Below are 16,327 nucleotides of genomic sequence, written 5' to 3'. Positions count from 1 at the left end.
GTCCATTTGAAAGTTTGAAAAAGAGTGGATCTTAAAGGGCAAATTACTTTGAATTGAATATGAATAAACTGTATTGTTGCTACATCTTTCATTTGTCCTTTAAAAGGATCAGCGAGGAACCTGAAAGTTATATGAAAGCCTTATTGCTTTATGCTGACTTTTCTGCATTCATGGTAAGAGACGCTGGTGAAGATTTGAGTTTGAAAGGTGATCCTTAATCTAAAAATCTTGGTTTCTCCTAGAAAGCCTGAATCATGAATAACCACATGTACTGCATGAGGATACCCGTTACAAGGATTTTAGACCAGACAAATAATGAAAGCCAATCCATTCAATAGTGAAATAACTTGTGGGGACAACTTTATAAAAAGAAAACACCCACCCAAAAAACACACAAATAGCTGAGGAATGACTCTGTACAGTACATCTACAGTATATCTACTCATATTAAGTAGATTATTCTGACTTGAAGGTTAACAGCCACATCTAATTTAGAAACCAAGAATAAACAGCATTATCTTAAAATACTCAAAACACAACTTTCCATAATTGGGTTGAAACAGGAAAGGTGTGGGATGCAGTTACAGTGCCTTGCGAAAGTATTCGGCCCCCTTGAACTTTGCGACCTTTTGCCACATTTCAGGCTTCAAACATAAAGATATGTGAAGAATCAACAACTAGTGGGACACAATCATGAAGTGGAACGACATTTATTGGATATTTCAAACTTTTTTAAAACAAATCAAAAACTGAAAAATTGGGCGTGCAAAATTATTCAGCCCCTTTACTTTCAGTACAGCAAACTCTCTCCAGAAGTTCAGTGAGGATCTCTGAATGATCCAATGTTGACCTAAATGACTAATGATGATAAATACAATCCACCTGTGTGTAATCAAGTCTCCGTATAAATGCACCTCCACTGTGATAGTCTCAGAGGTCCGTCAAAAGCGCAGAGAGCATCATGAAGAACAAGGAACACACCAGGCAGGTCCGAGATACTGTTGTGAAGAAGTTTAAAGCCGGATTTGGATACAAAAATATTTCCCAAGCTTTAAACATCCCAATGAGCACTGTGCAAGCGATAATATTGAAATGGAAGGAGTATCAGACCACTGCAAATCTACCAAGACCTGGCCGTCCCTCTAAACTTTCAGCTCATACAAGGAGAAGACTGATCAGAGATGCAGCCAAGAGGCCCATGATCACTCTGGATGAACTGCAGAGATCTACAGCTGAGGTGGGAGACTCTGTCCATAGGACAACAATCAGTTGTATATTGCACAAATCTGGCCTTTATGGAAGAGTGGCAAGAAGAAAGCCATTTCTTAAAGATATCCATAAAAAGTGTCGTTTAAAGTTTGCCACAAGCCACCTGGGAGACACACCAAACATGTGGAAGAAGGTGCTCTGGTCAGATGAAACCAAAATTTAACTTTTTGGCAACAATGTATAACTTTATGTTTGGCGTAAAAGCAACACAGCTGAACACACCATCCCCACTGTCAAACATGGTGGTGGTAGCATCATGGTTTGGGCCTGCTTTTCTTCAGCAGGGACAGGGAAGATGGTTAAAATTGATGGGAAGATGGATGGAGCCAAATACAGGACCATTCTGGAAGAAAACCTGATGGAGTCTGCAAAAGACCTGAGACTGGGACGGAGATTTGTCTTCCAACAAGACAATGATCCAAAACATAAAGCAAAATCTACAATGGAATGGTTCAAAAATAAACATATCCAGGTGTTAGAATGGCCAAGTCAAAGTCCAGACCTGAATCCAATCGAGAATCTGTGGAAAGAACTGAAAACTGCTGTTCACAAATGCTCTCCATCCAACCTCACTGAGCTCGAGCTGTTTTGCAAGGAGGAATGGGAAAAAATTTCAGTCTCTCGATGTGCAAAACTGATAGAGACATACCCCAAGCGACTTACAGCTGTAATCGCAGCAAAAGGTGGCGCTACAAAGTATTAACTTAAGGGGGCTGAATAATTTTGCACGCCCAATTTTTCAGTTTTTGATTTGTTAAAAAAGTTTGAAATATCCAATAAATGTCGTTCCACTTCATGATTGTGTCCCACTTGTTGTTGATTCTTCACAAAAAAATACAGTTTCATATCTTTATGTTTGAAGCCTGAAATGTGGCAAAAGGTCGCAAAGTTCAAGGGGGCCGAATACATTCGCAAGGCACTGTACTAACCCATCCTATTATTCTTCTATGAAGGAAAAATTACTGATTCTATTGAAAGGACCATTTTGTTATTTCCACATTCCAAACACAAATGTCTGTCTTGAAGCAATAACACTCCCAGCATCCCATTACTTAATATATTCTTACAACCACCTCTAAAATAATAATGTATCCCTTGAAGTAACAAATTAGAAAAGGTTTTCATAACTGTTAACTGCAATAGTCCTGTCAACATCTAAAATCCATAGCAGTGCCAGTGACAAATATACTTGAGCTTCTAGGGACTTAGAGCTAGCAGGAAATGGATGTAACTGTAAAATGGATGTGCATATTTAGCTAAAATCTTCCCCTTTGGGAAAGGCATTGTGTGAAAATTAAACCTGGGCCCATATCCACAAAGCATGTTAAAGCTGTTTCAAGACAACAAAAAACTCCCAGCTCAGAGTAGGTTTTAGGATAATGTTAAGACACTGCCCAGACAAACTCTGAGACAGGAGTAAAATCAATTCATAAACATTTATCTCCGCTGGTAATCACAACAGTGGGAAACACCTAAACAAAAGTAAGAGATAAAAGTAACAAATAGTTAAAGAGCAGCAGCAAAATAACAATAGCGAGGCTATATACAGGGGGTACCGGTACAGAGTTATTGTACATGTAGTTAGAGTTATTAAAGTGACTATGCACACACTACCAGTCAAAAGTTTGGACATACCTACTCATTCAAGGGTTTTTATTTATTTTTACTATTTATTACATTGTAGAATAATAGTGAAGAAATCAAAACTATGAAATAACAGATATGGAATCATGTAATAACCAAAAAAGTGTTAAACTAATCAAAATACATTTATATTTGAGATTCTTCAAATAGCCACACTTTGCCTTGATGACATCTTTGCACACTCATGGCATTCTCTCAACCAACTGAATGAGGTAGTCACATGGAATTAATTTCAATTAACAGGTGTGCCTTCTTAAAAGTTAATTTGTGGAATTGCTTTCCTTCTTAATGCATTTGAGCCAATCAGTTGTGTTGTGGCAAGGTAGGGGGGTATACAGAGGATAGACCTATTTGGTAAAAGACCAAGTCCATATTATGGCAAGAAGAGCTCAAATAAGCAAAGAGAAACGACAGTCCATTATTACTAATGAAGATCAGTCAATCCGGAAAATTTCAAGAACTTTTAAAGTTTATTCAAATGCAGTCGCAAAAACCATCAAGCGCTATGATGAAACTTCCTATCATGAGGACCGCCAAAGGAATGGAAGACCCAGAGTTATCTCTGTTGCAGGGGATAAGTTCATTAGAGTTACCAGCCTCAGAAATTGTAGCCCAAATAAATGCTTCACAGAGTTCAAGTAACAGACACATCTCAACTGTTCAGAGGAGACTGTGTGAATCATGCCTTCATGGTTAAATTGCTGCAAAGAAATCACTACTAAAGGACACAAATAATAAGAAGAAACTTGCTTGGGCCAAGAAACACGAGCAATGGACATTAGGCCGGTGGAAATGTGTCATTTGGTCTGGAGTCAAAATTTGAGATTTTTGATTCCAACCGCCATGTCTTTGTGAGGCGTGGAGTGGGTGAACAGATGATCTCTACATGTGTGGTTCCCACCGTAAAGCATGGAGGAGGAGGTGTTATGGTGTGGGTGTGCTTTGCTAGTGACACTGTCTGTGAGTTATTTAGAATTCAAGGCACACTTAACCAGCATGGCTACCACAGCATTCTGCAGCGATACGCCATCCCATCTGGTCTGGGCTTAGTGGGGCTATAATTTGTTTTTCAACAAGACAATGACCAAACACACCTCCAGGCTGTGTAAGGGTTATTTTACCAAGAAGGAAATTGATGGAGTGCTGCATCAGATGACCTGTCCTCCACAATCCCCTGACCTCAACCAAATTGAGATGGTTTGGAATGAGTCGGATTGCAGAGTGAAGTAAAATCAGCCAACAAGTGCTCAGCATTTGTGGGAACTCCTTCAAGACTTAAAAAAAAACATTCCAGGTGAAGCTGGTATAGAGAATGCCAAAGGTGTGCAAAACTGTCATCAAGGCAAAGAGTGACTATTTGAAGAAACTCTAATATGAAACATATTTTGATTTGTTAAACACTTTTTTGGTTACTACTGTACATGATTCCATTTGTGTTATTTCATGTCTTCACTATTATTCTAAAATGTAGAAAATAGTCCAAATAAAGAAAAACCCTTGAATGAGTAGGTGTGTCCAAACCTTTGACTGGTACTGTATCAAAATAATATTTTAACAACTCCAACTGCATGTGGCGCAGGAACCACTGACTCGCTGCATTTTTGTATTATCAAGACACCTGCTGGTAACTCTTAACTGGTTAGGTCAGCTAATGCATGAGGTCTCCTAATTATCTGTTGACTAGGTGGGACTCTTATGACTAAAGAGGCTTCATGCATAGCTTTTATTTTCACCCATAAGAGTAGGAGTAAAATGTCTCTATTCTCAGCACTTACAACCAATTTTCTACTCTGAGACACAATGTGGATGAGGACACTGCAATAATGTATGCCATTTCATTTGTATGGCCATTCCATGGACAGGGGTAAGGAAGAGAAACACATTGTTAACAGTAATTAAAAGCATGGAAATTAGACTCACACAAATCCAATATGCTGCTTTAGGCATAGTATAACAACGTGTATCGCTTGAGCAAAGGAACTAGAGAAAAGGTACGGATAATGCACCTTGGGCTTTGAAGGTGGAATGGTTTTAATGTGCCATTGTCGTTAATTAGTATTGTCAAAAAGGAGGTATACCGGTATGAAATATGCCATTGTTAAACTGGCTTAAAGCCAAGTCCATATTAGCATAGTTAACTGCCAAACTTTATCACAAATTACTTTTCCTGTGACCTCAAAATGTAAGAGCACAAAAAAAAAAAGTATGAAAATGTGTGCACTCACCACTGTAAGTCGCTCTGGATAAGAATGTCTGCTAAAATGCCTAAAATGTCAAATGTAAATATAATTGTGAGTTTCTTTAGACTTTGGTCTCTAACAAACAACAATTAAAAGTAGAATTAATCTAATTATAATCAGTTGTGGGATGAGATGAGCAGGGATGTCAAAAAACTATTTCAGTTTATTTTAAGATCTGAGAAACTAAAGTAAAAATTGTATTTTGGGATTTCAGGATTTCAGCCAACTTTATAATTTCAACGATGACATACCTCATACCTTTGATTGACATTGAAACTTTTTTTTTGGGGGGGGGGGGGGGGGGGGGGGGCGCTCATATCTGACGACAAGTGATGGAATGACCCTGGGGTGGAATCTTTACAGCGTCCAATAATAGAGGCAATGGCCTCCAGTGTTCAATATAATCAATCTAGCTCAGACAGACATTTTATATTTTAATTAAGCGAGTAGATTAAGGTGTTCCTCCTCCGAGGGGGTGAGAGGAGACACCCCACCAAGTAGTTTGGGAATGTGGTCTTAATCATGATCCCAAGCAGGCCCTGATGAGAACAAAGGGCAGTAAAATATTAATTAAAACCTGCTCTAAGCATGTTGTGTGGAGGAGTGAGAGAGAGAGAACAGGGACAGCAAAGAACGAGGAGCCAAAGGGAAGAAATAATGAGAAGAGGTTGCCTTTTTAACTCACATTATTCTAATGGACTTCATTGCCTCCCTCAGAGACACGGAGATCTAGCAGTGGGACATCGCATCACTGCAAAGTCTCTAGACATCTCAGCTGAGATCCCATCCCATCTCCCTCTCTATGCTCAAGAGAAGAACAAAATGTAATGGAATATTCCCTTATATGTGCCTTTGATAGAAAACTCTGTGTCTATGCCGGTCTCAGCCACATAAAAGCTCCGGCTAAGATTGTGTGACACCTCTTATTTACCTCCAATCCTCCACAGAAAACTCTGAAACTTTTGAAATAATAATTACCAAGCCAACTCTGAAATTCAGCCGGGTAGCATGAGTGATTCTGACAACGACATCTACCTTTTTTAAAAACATGAAAAGTGTTTCAGAGGCTGGTGAGCATGAAAGCAGAGCCCACAGCCCTGTGTGGATAGAATCAGACGCAGCTCTGTGGCACAGCCTGGAGCCTGGCCATCCAGCATGCTCTGCTCCCGCTGACTGGGTACAGGCTAGCCTCATCTTATTCCAACAACACCGGCTGTGAAGAGCCAGTGGGTACCTGCTCACTCTGCTAGATGTGTCCTTTAATTTTCTTCCTTTTGTTGTTCCAGCCAGACTAAATAAAAAGGTAGGGGTAGGATGCCTCTTTTTCAAATAAATAAAAGATCAACAGTCAAACTTGACTCAGAGGGAATGTGCATATTTTGTCTAGTTTGTGAAACACTCCGTGTACAGTAGAGTGCGGAAGAGTTGAGCTTGGGAGTTTGAAGAACCAAGCTTCCATTTCTATCCAGCAGCTATGTACTGTATGTGGTTTCTGTGCTTTTCAGAAATGTGAAAATAGTCATAGTTGAAGTTCCATGACTTTTTACACAATTCATGAATGATTAGACAGTGTTCAAATGTCATATTCTTGCCTTTCATACGTTTACTGTCAAAGAGTGAAACAGATGTTTGTGACCCTCCAGAACCGTGGGTTCGGGCTTTGAAGAAGCGCCAATGAAGCTCCAAGCACCAGGCTGGTGTGAGTATGAAACAGAATAATACCGTTTTTTCTCTACTTTTTTTCCAGGAAAGTCTTTGATGACGTCTCTCATGGTGACTCTCTTTGGAAACCATCCATGAGTCCCACAATAACTTATTCCTTTCCATGGGGTGTCAGTAAAATGGCCAAAATGTTATTTATAGTGTTACATTGATTTACCTATATAATGTAAAGACAATACTTCAAGGCAATATACATTTTGAAGTTGGTTTGGCCATTTTCTCCTTTGAAATGATCCAAACTTGTAACATTAGCATTTGTTTCTAATTGAGAGAATGTTCATTCATATTTTTTTAGATTCAATTTTAAATTTCCTGCACTGCTACATCAGCAGTAATATTTACATCCCAGCACTATTCCTCCTATGTATCAACGTTGACTATTTCCTTTAGTTTCAAATTAATTGTCACATCAATATGGCATTCTTGTGAGGCTTAATGAACCCACCAGTGCAGACTATTTGTTCATTGCACATTCAAAGTTTTATCTACTCCAATTAAGGTCCATTACACCAAACTGACTCCTGGTCACTTTTAATTCACTTTTTACCATCTTGTATAATTAGGGTTTGCATTGAGGCTTTCTCCAGTGCTGTGTCTGCCTGCAATCTGCACAGGAGCATTTGGTGCTTTTCAAAGTCTGTCTGAAACCCTGGCTGTCTCTCCCAGTGCTTTCAAAATGAGGAGATCAGAGCATTTGAGATTTAGCTACTTGATGATATTAACTTTCCCTCGTTCACCTTCCACTAGCACTCATGTCACATATTGTAAGTGGATGAACTGCCTCCGGCTGCGGGATCCATGTGCACCCAAATTAAATTTCAGGTCCGCAGATTATTTCCGTGACCTTCTGACTTCCTGACTTCAGCGGAAAGGAAGCATTGTGAGTGGACGATGGTAATTAAGCAGCCTTCAAAGCATGCTGCCACGGAACTAATTCACAAACAGGGACTGCTGTGCATTTTGTTAGATACTGCAAGCATATCTTTAGATCCTCATTCACAGGATACACTGTATTTATATTGACATGTAATGTGGTATCGTTATGATCATTTTCATTGTGGAGGGAAGAGTACATTTGAAACATGCCATACATATTTAATCTTCTGAATTCATTAATTGCTCACCTTGCTTTAGTCTACTATACATCTCTACACATAAAATAAAATCCATAAATAGTAGTTCATTCTTACATGTTCTATGTTTGAGCTGCTTTTGAAAGCAAAAGTAGAATTGGAAACATTATTGGCATTGTTAAATTCGATTTTCATAATAGCAAGCTAGGACTGATGGTTTGGTTAGCTAAGCTAGCAAGTCTGTTTGTTTGGTTACCTTTGCAACTACAGTCGCTATCTAGTAAACGTGCTATTTCTAGCAGAAATGTGTTAAATTATAGTCATTGTATAGAAGGGATAATCAACTCCGTGGAAGTTAAGTTCTACTCGGCTAGCGTGTCATGGAACACACCTTCCACATTGTTTATTATTAAACTATTTTATACATGAGATAAAAACCCATGACACAACTCATACATTACCTGAAGGTAGCTTTGAGGATCTGACCAGAGATGATTTCTTTGGTATGGTTGTTGTAGCCATAGAAGAGGTCCCCGAAAACGGTTTGGTTGGCTGGGACGTCAGCTGTTTCCCCACAGTCCAGTCCCTCAGTACAGGCTTCAGACAAGGGCTGGCAGGAACGACCATCTTGACCTCTCTTGTAATCCTCAATACAGCTACAACGGCAACCAGAAAAAAACAATGGTAGCCGTGTGAGCTGAGCATTTAACGTGTTCTTACATTATATTAAAATAGATTGTTTTATCTAGATTAAACATGTAGCTTCTAATACATATAGTCATACTCAGGGTTTAGAACAAATTATGTTTGAATTCAAGTCAATACTGGGATAAAAACTAGGTTGGTTTTGACTTTACTGGATTTGATTGAGCAAGTTACTTTGTGACTGATTGAAGAGTGCATGAAATTCCTTTTGAACATTATGTAAACATCACTTTAGCTAGCTATGAGGATTATTTCTTTATTTTACTTGTGTTCATGGTTCACTAGTTACTCAGAAGTGCACCTCTTTATGACAGAGTTCAAGGGGATACACAAAATAGGCCTCACGATTCTAGTGTGCTGATCAATTCTATGTTTGTTCTATTGTGCTATTAAATCAATTCAGTGAACACAAACCCCCCCTTTTCATTTTTCAAAAAGGAAATAATTCAAACAGTGTGAGTTTTCTCAAGACTCTTTCATATTGATGACATTTTGATATCCCAGTGTCTAGCGAGCTCTGTAAAATGTATCAAAAGGCAGTACGAAAAACGGGCAGGGACTAAACTGAAAGAAGCTTTCTTCATGATGACATTGTTCTTTCCACAGGAAAGTGTTACTAAAGAGGGTTAGATATGTCTTAATGCAGTCCTAATGCACATGACATACTGTATAAACTGGTTCACTTTCTCTGTCATATTATCATGTTTCATATGATAGTAAATGACACGTTTGCCACCTACAATCAGAAAGACTTTAGTAGTCAGGAGAAGACTTGACACAGACTAAAATAGAGGTCAAAAGATCCTTCTCTTTTAAGAGACAACCTCTCCAAGGGGAAGAGACTACTCACTCTGAGTGACTAACGCACTGCACAGCTGACATTTAAAATACTTACTGCTGCACTTTCTTGTCCTACTAAATCTGTGTCATGACAATGCCTGACAATCACCAGGAATCTACTGAGGTGAAAAAGAAGGACATACTAGTAATTTCATGGCATTGTTTAAATGTTCTACCATGTACAATTCGATCCTTTTATACACTTTAGGATATGACAGTTCAGTGTCATGCAATGTCAGCTCAGTGCCACAGAGACAAGGCCATGGGCACATAGGGATGGCACAGCATGGGACCTGGTCAAAAGTAGTGTACTATGAAGAGAATAGGGTGCCATTTGGGACAAATCCAAGTTCAGTAGTGTTCTCTCACCCGCAGAACATCTGTATGTTGTAGAGGGTGGGGTCATCCTCCAGGGGGGCAAGCTGTTGGAGGCACAGTTGTTCACAGCCTCCGTTGAAGCCATCAGAACAATCGATGCCAATGTGGTGGTCGTAGCAGCCTGTGCCATCCTTCATAGGGCTCAGTCCCGGAGGGCACTACAAGTAGTGGGAATAAAGGATAAAGGATGTCCAGATTGTCAAAAACAATAGGGCTACAGATTAATCAAAATAATGTGAGATGTGATCTGATTTTAGTTCACACAGAAATAAGTAGAGATCAGACACATCCAGATCCCATGTGTGTGTACGAATTATAGAAAAGTGGGAAAGCAAACATTTTGCAAAACTTTTGGAAAAATCAAGGTAAAGGCTTTGATTACATTTTCCCAAATAACATTCCGTAAACTCTTTCACACCACAAAGGACGTGCTGCTAACCAAGATATATGAGGCGCAAAGGTATAATAAATTCACAGAGGCCTGCAGAACTTCTACAACGCCACACCTGCATCCATAGTTACAAAGACTCCCCTGTGCCTCCCAAAGCATTTTTTTCAGAGGCCTGTGAAGCCAAATTCACATGATGTTCTCTGTAAGCCATTCCTTCAAAGGGAACTTTGATGGGATGATACTTAACAAGGCATCCCTGCCTGGAGAAAAGAGGGAAAAGCTATGTTTGCCTTCAAGCAATAAGGAAGCATAAGTGACAATATATTTATTTATTTCCTCTTCAAAGTCTCCAGTGCCCATCGACCCTGGCATCATGACATCCTAACACTAGTCTGTGTTAGACAGGTTGAAAGAGTAACCCTGTGGGGAATTTAACCTGTTGCTTTTGTTTTTACAGGATCGTATGAGAAAAAGTTTGGACCTAACGCCAAGTCACAAATGATTTGATTATGACCAATATATTCAGACGTAAAGATTTTCCAGACTGTTGCAGTAGGCTATGTTTGAAGCGAAGGTCTATGTGGATGGATCATACATACTGCATGATAACCTAGCATGAGACTCATAACTAAGGAGTGATGAGGAAATTAACAGCCATGAAATAAATATATTTTTTCACCATAGGGATGAGCAGAAAAACATTAAATATGAATTGTAACTTCATCAGTTGAGTCAGACAGCTGCACTGAAAATCCACAATTGTCCTACATCATATTTATGTAAGATTTCAGATTGTGTGCACCTGTAAATGTGGTTTATCCCCCCCCCCCCCCCCATTTCCCCATTTCATACATACACTAAGGCTGGGATTCAATCCGACCGCAGTTTGTCAACAATTAGGCTTAAAAAGGCAATGTTTCAGTGTTCGCTGATACATGGTAACACTGCATGTCAGCTCTGTCCCTCATGCAAAATGATCTTTAAAAGCCATATTGTCTACAACCTGCGCGAGGGTTAAATCCCTTCCTAGATCATGATGACCCATCTCTCCACTGACAACAGTGTAGAGGACAGGTACAGTACAGTGTATTGTTTTTTGAAGCCTAAGACTTATGCTGTTATACAAAGAGGTCTGGTTGGCCCTCTTACACAATTGTTTAACCATTGGGCTAATGGACGTGGTAGTTGATAAAGTATCAATAGCCAGTGAGGCACATGTAGTAACAGGAGTACCTCGCCTCTCCCTGGACTCATTGTTATTGATTTGTCGCATGGCTATGAGCACTATGACAACTGATTTATCACCTGTAATGTAAAGATCATGGTACATTGAATCTCCTAACTCATCTGTAGCAGAGACTCCTTAAATCACTGTGCCTCTATGCAATCGATGGCAATGGGGAAGTGTGTCGTGTGTCAAAGGGATGTCAGAGAGGAAATAATGTATTGATAGTTCTTACTTGTGAACCCCACATGTCTCTCCTTATTGAGTGTTGTAATAGGCCTCCGTTCAATGACATGCAGAATTAGGAGAACTCAGGAGCATTTCCCCAATGTCCAAAGAATGGTGATCATTAAAGACGTGCTTTCCTTATACTGTTTGAGGATTTTTCATACAGTAAGTTATCTATTGATAACAATGCAAATACTGTATTAAGTGTACCACTTTAAGAACATTTTAGAAATTGACAATGCATGATTGAGTGAATCATATGATGTAAAATCATTCAGATAATGTGACAAATGGCAAAAGTCTAAAGATCCATCCCTCCATGGTAGAAACATTAGATAATGTCAACAAAAATTATTCTTTCATTTTAGAATTATTATTTTTTTCTCTCTCTTTTTTTGTGTTGCTTGGTCAAATAACAAACTCATGTTTCACCACAAAATAAACAACATCCTTTACCGTCAGTTTAAAGGGCAATGAAGCCCTTTTTCTACTTCTCCAAAGTCAAATGAACTCGTGGATACCATTTTATGTCTCTGCATCCAGTATGAAGGAAGTAAGAGGTAGTTTTGTGAGCCAATGTTAACTAGCATTAGTGCAATGACTGGAATTCTATGGTATCTACTAGCATTCTGTCAGTTACCATAGATTTCCAGTCATTGTGGTAACACTAGATAGCAATTGCATTAACGCTAGTTACCAACTTCCTTCAAACTGCACGCAGAGACATAAAAATGGTATCCACAAGTTCATCTCAAACTGGGGAAGTAGAAAAAGGGCTTCATTGCCAAAATACTGAAGTATTCCTATAAGGAAACGAGACAGTACTGTATATGATGGCACTGTACAGGCTTGTGAAGCTTTTGTATTTAGGCTAAACTGGAAAAACCCTTGAACCACTTTGCCTTTTAATCTTATTTTCTAATGGAGATACATTCCTCCTGCTTACTTCCAGCTTATGGGAATCAGCCATGTGGTATTGCTACTGTACATAGCAAGTTGGATAAGCTATGCCATTTCCAAATTCGCCAAATAGACAGATTGAAGAAAGTGGACAATAGATATTTCAAATTTATCCAGCCAGCAGAGTTTTCTACACTGGCAAGAAAGATAGATTTGGTTTCAAATGCCATCATTGAGGTTATCAAGGCATATCAGGTAGTCTTAAGAGTTACAAAAGTATCCAGAGTGCAATGATATAATAGCCCCTTGGGAATATAATTTGAATTGTTGTAAACTTTGTAACAAGTATACAAAGATTCTATAACGCTCTCCTCTAAATCAAACATATTGACACCCTTACAGTAGTTACCAGTTCTTACCATTTTTCACAATGTCGGAACCAAAATCGGAACCAATTTCTTAGGGGGGTTTGATTCTAAATATGTTTTACTAACATCTACCACAGTCCTAGCAAGTGTGAAAAGGTCATATTTCAGAGGTAGCTTTAGGGATTACAGTGGTGCATTAACATGCTGTGGCATCTGTCCACAGCTGTGGCGGTACATTAGATTTTTCCAAAGAGGATGGAGTACCTTAAATCCACCCAGTGATCCTTAGAGGAAAACATCAGTAGTGGCAGGCTACTGACCACCCGCTCCTCTTTAGGAGTATGCTCATAGAATACCTCAGCCAAGTATCGACTGAGCTCAGAACCGCTTAGTGCCCAAAATGTGATCCAAGACAGAACAAATTCAGCTGAATGTGGACTGCGTCGATATACATCTGCTACGTCAAAGTGACAAAGTGCATCAACTAGCAACACATATGAAGCACGTTGAGCATGTTAAGGTGCTTGTCACAATTGAGCATTCTGTTAAATGTGAAGTATATCTATTTATTTCTCTGGGGGGGAAGTACATATGACTCCCAAACTGCACACCTCATTTTTAAAATGAACATTTGACAACATTGATGAAGTTCAGTAGAAGTGCAGGCCAGTAGTCCTGAAGCCACGTGAGAAACTGTCTTCACCCATGGAATATCCCCATGGAGTCTCCATATAACAATTACAGAGTTAAATTGAGACATTGGGGAACTTTTCCACCCGGGTTATACTCAGCGCAGGGAGTCTGTAAGTGTGTGATAGCAGTCCTAATGTCTGAATCATGTAAATACTAAGGTCTCCTCTGTCGGTACACATCTCACACCACAGGCTGACACGCTTTGTTTGGACAGGGCCCAATTTGTTCTGGTGGCTGGACAGACAGTCTCACGTTTCCCCTGTTCTAGCAGGAGGAGACAAGAGCTAATTAATCACATAATCATTTGGTGATTATTAGACTTTACTTCCAAACGACTGCACCCTCTCTCCCCAGGAGTGCCATACATCAGCCAGACAGAGGGGGTCAGGAGGCATCGGCTCATGCTAGGAGAGATATTAAACAAGATGAGACTGGCAGCATGGACTCAGACAAGGTGTTAATTTATAAGTGGAATCGGGGTCTGAGTCCCAGACATTTACCAGTATGATTAGACGGACGAAAGTATAATTTATATAACTCGTCACAAGGTAATTACAAAACACCAAGATATCTATGCAACAGATGTCAGCATCCTGGATATCTTGCTGTAACAAGAGCGGACGCTTAGTAAGAACTAGTAGGACATTAAAAAAAAGGCAAAGATTCATTCCTTATTGCGGATTTCAGTGCATGTTACCCATGATTTAAAGCTTGTAAATGTGTTTATGAATGGTATGTCCATATTAAACCTTAAATTACCATAAACCATAAATCCAGAGCTTCCGGTTGGTCTGGGTGAGACAGACAAGAATCTATATCACAATAATTTAAACAGTTCGGCCAAAACAGCATGAGGTATACTAGTAAATGTTTAGAAATAAATACCAACATGATGGATATCTATTATTATCGGTTGCTAAAAAGACAAGGGCTTTTGTTTCATTACTTAGAAAACAAATAAAAATGAAAATAAGATGCTTATTTGATGATTGAATGTATTTTGCAGTTGCGTAAACTGGGGGCAAAGGTCTACAGTCGCTATTTCATAAAGCTCATGCTTGTTAAGAACTGCTGTCTACTTCAGAGCTCAATAGAGCTCCTGACATCATTCAATTCTATATAATAATTATTTCCATCGCATAAGACATTCATCTGTTGTTTGACCTCAGATATGTTGCAATACTCTCCGCTGTGTTTAAAAGTCAAACCTATTCAATATTTTGTCAGAAATCTATAAATTTAGTCGTGACTTTTAGATACTGGAAACCACCGATAGGTCAAAAGTCTTGTACATCTCTACCGTATAGAGTGCAATGTCAGTGAGTGGACAGGCTGTTAGTTGTGAACTCTGTGACAGCTACATTCACCAAGGTCTAACCACCAGCACCATTAGAGCCGAAGGGAAATGCTCTCAAACGGGCAATAAATTGTTTGCGTAATCTAACTGCTTGGCAAGGAAATACAATTTTGTTGTGCAGCAGGCTTGTGGCATTAACAAGACCAAAAGATACAAATGAGGTGATTTTATATGCATGTCTTTCTGAATTAACAGCAAGCCAAGTCAGGCCTAACAACCAGGAATCTTAATTGCAATGGTGCAGGAAATGGATGTATTTTCAGATTATGCTAGGGACCCCAGGCTATGAAGGAACACTTACATTGATATCCAAGTATGGCCTCTGTGCTCAAATTGCAATTGTAACTGTGACAGATACAATTATGAATGTTTGTTGTTGATTAAAATAATTGTGTCTGCTCATTTATAATTAACATTCAAGCGAGAAATATAGTTTCCTGCAAAAACATCTTGGTCAAAACTGGTTTAGACATGGGATTTGAGAATGGGATTGGTCTTGGTAGCTATGTCAAACAAATGGTTTGAGACAAGTCTGACCGTTCTTATAACCAATGGATTTTGACAGCTACGTTTTGAAAAGTAATGCAAGTGTGATATTATCAATACAGTGCAGAAATTTGGAACTGAAATGCATAGAAAATGTGCCTTAGCTCTGGTATATCATGCCCTTTATACTCATACCCATATACGGGTTGAAAATGGCAGATTTGGGCACTGATAAACGCCTAAATTGTAACATAGTGGCTATACAGCAACATACTACATCAGAGATCTGTCTTTGCGCTTCACATCACTGTATGGATTTTGACTGACAGCTATTCTGAAATTGAGCACCACGCGTGACAAGAAATTGCCCTGATACCTCCCGCTAATTGGGCAACTTTTGCAAATGAGTGAGGGAAATGCTGTCTCATATATTGAAAGATGAGACATTGAGGATTATAATAAATACCAATTTGATGTCATACAAGTAAGCCAATTGTGCACTTCACGATGTGCACTCATATCATAAAACCCATGTCATATACAGTGTCAACATTTATGATCACTATGTTTGATGTACAGTTACAAGATGACATGGCATCAAACCCTGGGTTGTTCTGAACAGAATCAGCCTGTTTGTCTATTGAAAAGAGAATTCACCGTGGCACACGCACCTGAACGTCTCCTTTCTATGCGCACCAAAATTATGATCTGTTTCCCTGAATTGCATTGTGAATGCCTAACACTGTAATATCGTATTATAACTCTGAGGTCATGTTGGAAATATATGCCAAAATGATGTCCACCTGAC

The 16,327-nt window shown here is 39.1% G+C and overlaps 1 protein-coding gene across 10 annotated transcripts in view; it reads right to left on the bottom strand.

Moving 5' to 3' along the window:
- LOC110530308 (astrotactin-1) overlaps positions 1-16,327 on the bottom strand; it is a 260,365-nt gene that overhangs the window by 131,496 nt on the left and 112,542 nt on the right. For all 10 annotated transcript variants that reach the window (XM_036985947.1, XM_036985946.1, XM_036985940.1 and 7 more), the window contains 2 exons: positions 9,863-10,029; positions 8,410-8,604 (listed from right to left, as the gene is read on the bottom strand). In XM_036985947.1, coding sequence (XP_036841842.1) covers positions 8,410-8,604; positions 9,863-10,029 — 362 coding nt within the window. The remainder of the gene's footprint in view (positions 1-8,409; positions 8,605-9,862; positions 10,030-16,327) is intronic.

Source organism: Oncorhynchus mykiss, chromosome 8, assembly GCF_013265735.2.
Source record: "Oncorhynchus mykiss isolate Arlee chromosome 8, USDA_OmykA_1.1, whole genome shotgun sequence".
Classification (NCBI taxonomy): domain Eukaryota; kingdom Metazoa; phylum Chordata; class Actinopteri; order Salmoniformes; family Salmonidae; genus Oncorhynchus; species Oncorhynchus mykiss.
Note: the sequence above shows the minus strand (reverse complement) of the source record. Positions and strands in the feature narration are given on the sequence as shown.